At 45.4% G+C, this 9,219-nt stretch overlaps 1 protein-coding gene across 1 annotated transcript in view; it reads right to left on the reverse strand.

Moving 5' to 3' along the window:
- Positions 1-2,880, reverse strand: part of LOC139203351 (metal transporter CNNM4) — a 47,807-nt gene extending 44,927 nt beyond the window's left edge. Inside the window, exon 1 of the mRNA XM_070833036.1 lies at positions 1,463-2,880. Coding sequence (XP_070689137.1) covers positions 1,463-2,876 — 1,414 coding nt within the window. The 5' untranslated portion in view covers positions 2,877-2,880. The remainder of the gene's footprint in view (positions 1-1,462) is intronic.
- Positions 2,881-9,219: the final 6,339 nt, after the last annotated feature.

Below are 9,219 nucleotides of genomic sequence, written 5' to 3' on the forward strand. Positions count from 1 at the left end.
GATTGTTCCTTTGAAGCTGTGGCTCCAACACTGTTTAACATCCTTCCTTCAGACAGACTCCTCCACCCTGCTCCACCAGCACTGCTCCCAGTAGACCACACTGGCACTATAATGTTCACCAACAAGCAATATATCTATTCATCTCTTCACCTCACTTCACAATCTGCAATACTTTGTAATATCTCCCACTTGTATACTATATTGTTTCTATTTTTTTACACTTCCTCTAGCGTAGCTGTACATATTCTTTTATATATCTCCTCATGTCTGCTGTGACATTGTAAATTTCCCCGTCATGGGACTAATAAAGGAATATCTTATGTAATCTTATCTCTTATCTTGATCTGCAGGCTAATTTGATGCTTTTAAAAGGCAGCTAAGAACACATTGACTTTTTTCTGTGAGAAGTGCTCTGCTAAATAAACTTTACTTACTCACTTCTCAGCGGAGTCATTTTGGTCGTTAAGTAGACTGCAAGAAATAAAGCCACTTTCTCTTTGGTAATCCTACCAAGAATGTCTCCGGGCTGGATATGATGAAGATGATGGGAGAAAACACTGCCAGACTAACACCGGCTTCAACTCTAAAATGAAAACATGTCTTTGATATCAAACAGTGAAAACACGGACAGAGGACAGAGACTGTGTCCTTATAAAATGCTCACTGAGTAAAGTCAGAGTGGACAAGAGCATCAGCGAAAAGACCAGCGTGAAAACACACAGTCACTTATCTACAAAACAAAACAGTAACAAACATTTTGTAGAGGGTTCTGCTGCTCTGCAGACGTGATAAATTTAAACATCACTGGTGTACAAAATGGAAATTTGTTGTATTTCTTGGTTAAGGCTGCAACTGATGATTATTTTCATTGTTAATTAATATGTTGCTTATTTTTCTCCATTTATCCGTGAGTATTTTTTGTCTATTAAATGTTAGAAAACGTTGCTCATGATTAAGGTGACATCATCAAATGTCATGTCATGTCAAAGATTTTTTTGATTGATTGATTGATTGATTGAACAGCCCAAAGATATGTAGTTTACGGCCGTAGAGGAGTACAAAGAATCAGGAAATATTCACATTTACGAAGCTGGACTGAGAGCATTTTGACTTTTTTTCCTTGAAAACAAAACAGATGGCAGTTAATGCAATAGTTGACAGCTAATCAATAGTAATTGATGCAGCTCTCTATTGCTTGGCGTACTGCAGGAGGAGGTCAAAGGTCAAACTCAGCCATAACCTCCACCGACAGCTCACTAAACCCACTGTGACAGTGAAGACAGGTGCATTAACCTAAGAGCCTACGAGAGGTCATTAAACGCACAAAATAAAGGCTGAAAAATAAGCATCAGGTGCAGCAAAAACAACCAGATAACAAGTTTGTACTCGCAGTGAACTAAACTAAAGCTTCTCACTTCTGCCACCTTTCTTAGAGCCACAAAAAAGAAATACTTCCACAAACCTTTCTTGAACTCCTCCAGCATGGAGTCCAGCTTGGTGTCGTGGAAGACGAAGTGGACCGGGTGGTTGTAGAACTTGGTGATGGTCTTGAGTGTGGTGCAGTCGTCCGGGTCAACAAAGGCCAGGTCCTTGACAAACAGGATGTCCACGATGTTGGAGCGCTCGTCCTCGTACACAGGTATCCTGGTGTATCCACTCTCCATGATCTCGGACATGGTGTTGAAGTCCAGCACGGCGTCGCTGTGGATCATGAAGCAGTTGCTGATCGGAGTCATGACATCCTCCACCGTTTTGGTCCTGAGCTCCAGCGCGCCCTGGATCATGTTGAGCTCCTCTTTCACCAGGTCATTGTAAGGCTCTGTGACCTTCAGCATCTCCACCAGCTTCTCCCGGTTGTACACTGTGCCGATCTCCTGGCCCAGGACGCAGTCCAGGATCTTGCTGATGGGCCACGACAGAGGGAAGGTTAACAGCATGAACAGCTTGGTGACCAGGATGGTGTTCGCCCCAACTGCCAGACCATGCCTGGAGCACAGCGCCTGTGGGACAATCTCACCAAAAATAACGATGCCAACAGTGGAGGCGACCACAGCGCCGATCCCAGACTTGGTGAGGTCGTCCAGGAGGATGGTGAGGGTGGTGTTGACCAGGACGTTCCCGAGGAGCAGCGAGCACAGCAAGTAGTTTCCCTTCCTGCGGATGGGTTCGATCTTCCGCGCGTACTTCTTCTCCTTCTCGGTGCCGCAGCTCTGCACGATGCGGAGCTCCATCGGATCCAGCGCCATCAGCCCCAGGTTGAGCCCGCTGAACATGCCGGACAGCACCAGCAGGAAGGAGATGAGGATCACCTGCAGCCAGACGGGCAGCAGGGACTTCTTCTCCTCCACCACCCGCAGCCTGCCGTCTTTATCGTCCAGCAGGTACCACGTCTCATCCTTCTCGTGGGAGTCGCGGACGCACAAGCCGAACACCTTCACCACCTCGCTCTTGCGGAGCTGCTTCACCTGGAGGCTGACCACCCCGGAGGTGTTCTGGTTGCTCACCTCCATGGACCCCTTCACCACTATATCCTTGGTGAGTTCGGAACATGTCCTATTGAAGTTGACCATGATCGCGCCGAGAGAATCGTCCTCTTTGTTGCTGACGTAAAGTTCCGTGAAGCTGACGAGCCCCGAGCTGTTCGGGAGCAAGTGGAGCCCGTAGAACCTGAAGAGGGTGTCGCTGCCCTCGGTCACCTGAATAACCCCACTCTGGGTGGTCTCGGCCGGCGTGTCGCTCTTCTCCAGCCTCATGCCGAGTATCCGAGTGGCGCCTCTTGACTCCGAGACCACCGCCTCGGTCTGCCTGCCCGCAAAAACACAAGAAAAGAGGAATAAAGTTAGCGTAAACCCCCGTCCGCTCCAGTCTATCGCCATGTTTGTTTCGCTCTCTGCGAACGGGGGAACTGACGTCACCTACTCGTTTCCAGGCGCCAGCCCCCACATTTGCATAACGGCATACCTCAGGATGCAGCCAATCAGCGGCTGATACGTCACTAGAAAAACACGACCGAGCCTCCTCAGTTTTAATTCTTAAGGTAGACTGGCATTATTTCTTCAAAGGTGGACCACGTAGATGTAATTTTCACTCGATTTTACAAGTTTCTTGAAGGAGTTTTCATTCAAAGTGTTTTGTTGAATCATTTGATTTATTTTCATATTTTATTTACAAGAGCTGAACAGTTTGATGCTGCCAGAAAGCTGATACAAACAGTATGTGTACGTGTATATATACTGTATATTCAAAGTTCAGACATAATAGACTTTTATCCAAGTTAATCTCCATGCATGTATTGTATGTCTTGTTTAAAGAAGATGCATTTAACATTGTATTATATTATATCAATTTCACTGTGTAAATATTGCGTAATATACATTTCACCAAGTAGAATATTTCGTATAATAATTTTTTTTTGGTAAAAAGTCCTTTGCTGTGGTTCAAAATAACAATTATGTTCACGTTCAGTTTCACATTATGTTGATTATTTGATGTTTAAATAAATGAAAATATAATGAATCAAAATGCCTTACACTCAGCTGTTTTTAAACACTGTTCTTCCTCTGACATATCAGATTAGGACGTCATTGAAGACTACCTGAGTAACAGAAGATAATAGTGGCCACACACAACACTGATAACCACAATAAAAGACCCCAACTCTGTTACTCTGTTCGTGAAGGATGTCTTAGTGTAACAGACTACAAAGGAGAAGAAAGGGTTTGTTTTGCAGCAGAAAGAGCCTTCATGTGTTTTTTTTTCTCTTCGTACATATTTAATCAGGTCTAACGACAGAATATGGGAATCTATGAACCTTGTGTTTCACAGAGAAAGCAGAAACACACAGAAAAGGCAGACAGGAGGGGAACAAACTGTTTCCCATTACTCGTTGTGTCAGCTCTTCTCTGTGATCTGTGCACAGTCTGGTAGGGAAGTCATTACACCAATTTCCCTCAATAAAACACAGAACATTTCACGCTACACGACAAACTTTAGGCCCCACGGTGGTTTTCCTTCAACTGGCCAAACATTTACTGAACACTGAATATCCACCTGCTCCGTCCGGTGGCTGAAGCTGACTTTTAGACAAGAGTATACCAGTGCTAAAAGGAAAAATACTGACTCAAAAAAACACAGATCCTCCGTATTATTCTAAGAAAACAGAGCAAAGAAATTTACCAATACTGAGGAATGAAGAACTACCAGAGTGAGAGAAATCACAGTCTCACTGCAGTGATTTAATTCTGTTTGCCCTCTTTTCCCTTCGAAACAACAAGTCTTTACTGAGGACAGAGCTCCGTCTTGTGGTCAAATCACAGACAGTGCAGCCTGTTTTTATGTTTTTTGGTGACACCCTGTGGTCACATTGTGAAGAAAACATGGTGCAAATGATAGGACAGTTTAAAGGCACAGTACGTCACAATCAATCAATCAATGTTTATTTTGGACATTTTTAAAGACTAAATACATGAAATAAGAAAAGCCACAACTTAGGATGCTTATGAATTACTGTACGAAGATCATTAGATCATTTTGTATGTGTGCTCTTTTGTGTTTTGCTTCTTTACAAGAACAACAGATGAAATCAGCTCAATATTCATGTTGGTTACAAAATATTTGGAATATTTCATTGGGGCAAAAGTATTAAAACACTGAAATAAATGCCTGATACCATAAAGTAAGTAAAACTTTAATTATCTATGGAATCTCCAAATCCAGTGTTACACAATTACAAAACAAAACACAAACAAACAGATTTAAATCAAAAGTCCTGCTCGTACCTGCATTTAAACATACGTGGGCGGTTCTCAGTATGTCTGTTCACACCTGGCATCAGAATACATCTCCACGTGCATGTCGACTAAGAAATTAACATTAGATATATAACTCTGACTTACTTTAACCTTCCCATAGACGGCTGTTCAGCATGTCAGCGCGTTCGTTTTTTCCGATGAAGGACAGGCAACTTCTCTCATTTAAGGTGTTTTATTTTCTGTGTGAATAAGTATTGAGCTTGATCAAGGACTCAGTCTGAGCTCTGAAAACCACAGTCAGCAAGCTGTTAGTCTGTAGCCAACAGGTCCCAGAGTGAGCCCCGAAACACATGTGCAGTAACAGTATATACATTCCAGCAAGAATACAATTATTTTTGATTGGTTGTCTAGTTGGGGAGTAACCGCGGTTTAGACTTGGCCCTCCCTTCGTTGGTGCACAGGCTGGTCCCAGCCTCTGGGCATCACGACCTTGACCAGCAGCCGTACCTGTAAACAAAGTATCCTCCCTAGTGACCTTTCCCTATCATGTGAGAGCTTCTTACAATGGAGTCTTTCTGAGAGCATCCTCCCCTGCCTGCTATCTTATCCTCCCGTTACTATCACGGCCTTCCACCAACCTTGCCCTTGGAGCTCCCAGTATATGGTGCGAGATGTGGTTTATGAGGTGTGTATTGTAGTGCATGTAAGCGTGCTTGTGCTTTCTTGCCATAAATGTCCCACCTGATCGTCATGTGTCTGACCCTTCAGAACCTGGGGCCAGTGCTTGTTCCCCTCTTTAGCAACTATGGGGTATGGCTCTTCCCTGTGGCGGTGCATTGCATTAATAAGTCTCTCCCTGCTGATTAACATAGAGCATACATTGTCAGTAAGAACTGAGCTTCCAATGTTAGCAACACAAATGATTCTAATGGTTGGTTATATAGTGTTATTAGTTCACTCACAGGTCATGTAGTTAGTTCAAATAAAGGTTATACAGTTTGTGGTAACGTTAATCAATACTTTAATAGTGTTAATTCAAATCCAGTGTTCTGTAATTGGTTATATATGATGTTGTTAGTACTTACTCTGTTACATATATATTTAGCGCAGTTAGTACAAATTTGAGGCTCAGTATTGTATAATTGGCCTTTTATAAGTAGTGATCAAAAGTAATAATAAAATTCCCCACAAATCCCTCCTTTCACACCCTTTGGGTGTGAATCCACCAGACTAGTAATCAAAAAACCCTGGTCCCTCCTTTTGCCCCAGACTAAAGGTGTGTGAGGGCTGGGACTCGATGACAAAATCATCGAGGCACTCCTCCTCCTCTGTCAGCACTGTCATTTGGTAGGGAGGGGGCTGAGGAGTCTCCTTGGCGAGTGCAGTAACTATCAGGCGATTTGCCAGTGTGCGAACACAGGGGATGCAGCAGCAACCACACAATACGAGAATAGCACCGGACACAGCTATGGAGACAAGACTGGACATAAACAGATCCTTCCATTTCCCAAACCAAGTGTCTAGCGTGGAGCTGAAAGGGTCATTAATCCCTGCATTGTCAGCCAGCTCCTCAGACAGAGAAGTGAGTCCCTGCAGGGCTCGAGTTATAGAACCGTCAGGAGCAGTGTTGTTGGGGATGAACGTGCAACAGGCTGAACCAAACATCTTACAGACCCCACCTTGTTCGGCTAGCAACATCCTGTTTTGCCAGGCCATCAGGCTGGTCTTGTCCAATTGCTCGTGTAGACCTGCAACTGCATCCCTGGTGTAGTTCACAAACCTCTGCTGGTTATAGTAAATGTAGTTAATCCAATCAACATTCTTATTGATCGTAGACCACCAGAAAAACATTGATTCAAACCCTGCAGCAATCTGATTGCGTGCCTTATACTTGTCTGGGACGCCCCGAGGGACCCCGATAGCGTCAATGTAGATGGATGGATTGAAACTCCCTGGCACAGTGGAGCGCTTAGAACGGGGGCTGGAAAAGCCCACTTCACTCTGCAGGCTCTGTAAGGCAGATTCAGTTAGAGGCAGAGCATAGAAAGGCATAACCAGCTGGACTAGGGCACAGATTCCTACCCAGTTCTTAGGCAACACAGGAGACAAAGTCTGTCCGCCACAGAACCACCAAGTGTCCGCTCTAGCTGTAGTCATGCTATTCATGCCCAAAGGAATGGACGTGGAGGCGGTCCTAACATTAAACGTAACATTACACCAAGTCAGGGTTCCTACCTCCACGCCAGAGTCTGCCTGCTGCCGGAAACACGTGTAGTTGGCTGCGAACGGTGTGAAGGGAGGTGGGATAACTGTTGTTGGAGAAGCAGGCAGCAGGTAATGCAGGGTGCGACATCTGATGTCATTCGGCAGGCTGGGAGAGGTGAACAGCTGAAGCATGCAAGCAAAACCAACAGGGTCATTATACACAGTGAGTCTGAACGGTACAGTGCCCAACACAGGTCTGGCGGGAGCACATGCAATACAATTTTTGACCTTCAACTCTGCTGCCGAATACATCACCCAGTCCAACCATGCATTAGCCTCCTGGAAGCCTGTCTCCACGGCAACCAATTGTCTAAGAGTGGTGGCATTGAGATAGGTAACGAGGTTGGGTAATTGGTGAATTTGGGGTCCGGGAGTGTGCTTGGCAATACCTGTTCTGTCGTCCCCTGCCGAAGCCGATCTGGGTCTTATGTTGAAGTAAACCCATCCTTTTGGATCTTTGCCTGAAACATAGGCAGCCAGAGTATATAAACGAGAATCACATTTTTGTGGGTTACGCAGTGTGAAGAGGATTGGGTTACATGAGGTTAGACCACAGTTGCTAGGCACCTGTCCTTTTACCACCGTCAGCCTTCCCTTTAAGTCATAGCAATCATCCCTGTTAGGAATTTTGTATCCCCAGTCTGTTCTAGTGGTTGTCCAGACTGCCTGGGGCCAGACAGAACACAGTCGGCTTGCTCTGCTGTTGCTGTACACCATGCACACATACTTAACTGACCATTGGAAGGCTTTTGCGGCTGCAACACTTCTACAGGGGATCACAGAACAGAAATCTACCATTACCGTTTCAGTCACTCCTTCAGTGAAGGTTATGTTCACTGCCGGGGGATACCAGGTGATGATGGTCTCCCTAGGAGACCATCCACTGACTGTCCTGGTGACTCTGCGCTTGGGGATCACCTGTTGAGACAGTGGGAGGGGTTTTACAACAGCTGTGGATTGCGTTGGTGTGGTGGGGCATGGGACTGAAGTGGCCACATTCAGAACCACATGGTGCTTAGGCATTAGTATTTCCCACCACATCAAGGGAAATCCCACAATGATAAAAATGACTGCGAGCGCGCCCCAAAGTTGGGGGTTGTCTTGTATGGAGGCTCTCATTGCCCTAAGCGGGCTGGAGTACATGCTTGGTTATCAAATGTGCCTATGTTTTGGAAAAATCAGCCAAATCACTTCTAACCTCTCGTAATGTCTGAGAGGGCGGGTCTGCTGGTACACAATGTGTGAGGTGGTGCCAATTTGCTCCTGCTTTACCTTTTACCTGGACAGCATGTGAGGTGCGCTCAGTTACCTCCCACGGTCCAGACCACCTGGGTTCCGACCACATTCTCTTGTGGACCTTCACCCGTACCCAGTCACCCACTTGTACCTGTGCAGGAGGCAGGACAACAGCTGCTTCTGGTCTCTGCTCGACCTGTTGGACCTGTGTAGACAAAGCTCGAGTAGGGTCAGTCAGAGATTTCATGTAGTCGTCACAGTCAAATTGCCACACATCCAACAGGGGCGTATGCCCCGCCTCACTGGGAGGACCAGGCATAGGCCGACCTGTCAGCAGCTCATGTGGACTTAAGTGTGTTGTGACTTCTCTGATGATGATGATGTGCAGCTGATGAAAGGAAACTTCCGCTGACAACGACTTAATGAATAAAAATAGGTTTATTGCAAAAAGGTCAGTTGTCTAACAGGCACCATGGAAGCCTGAGAAGACGTTCAGCCAATTGTAGGAACAGACAGCATAACCCCTAGCCAAATCTACTGCCTTTGTCCTCGTCTCCCCCTGAGCTCATTCTTTAGCCACCTTATATACCCTTTACAACTACCCAGCTCAGCATCTGGTGTCTTTGTTAAAATGCAAAGGAATGTAACATAAACATCTGCTTTTCTCTGTGTCCAGATAAGGAGGTAAAGATCAGGTCACTCCTGCCTAGGTCATGCTTTCCCAGGTCTGATTCCTTTAGATAAACAAACACAGATCCCAATACTGACACAATCATAAATAACCCTCCTTTGATGCACCCACCAGACACCACATATTCCCCCCTTCGGGACTAATCTAGAGTCTCGTAAAAGAACAGAAGGGTAACACAGTCATAATCACAAATTATTGTTTACAAGTCACCTGATGTCACTCACTGATCACTTAAACATTCCCTTCCATGTGCACTCATTAGAGCATAACCTTAGC

Source organism: Pempheris klunzingeri, chromosome 7 (assembly GCF_042242105.1).
Source record: "Pempheris klunzingeri isolate RE-2024b chromosome 7, fPemKlu1.hap1, whole genome shotgun sequence".
NCBI classification, from domain to species: domain Eukaryota; kingdom Metazoa; phylum Chordata; class Actinopteri; order Acropomatiformes; family Pempheridae; genus Pempheris; species Pempheris klunzingeri.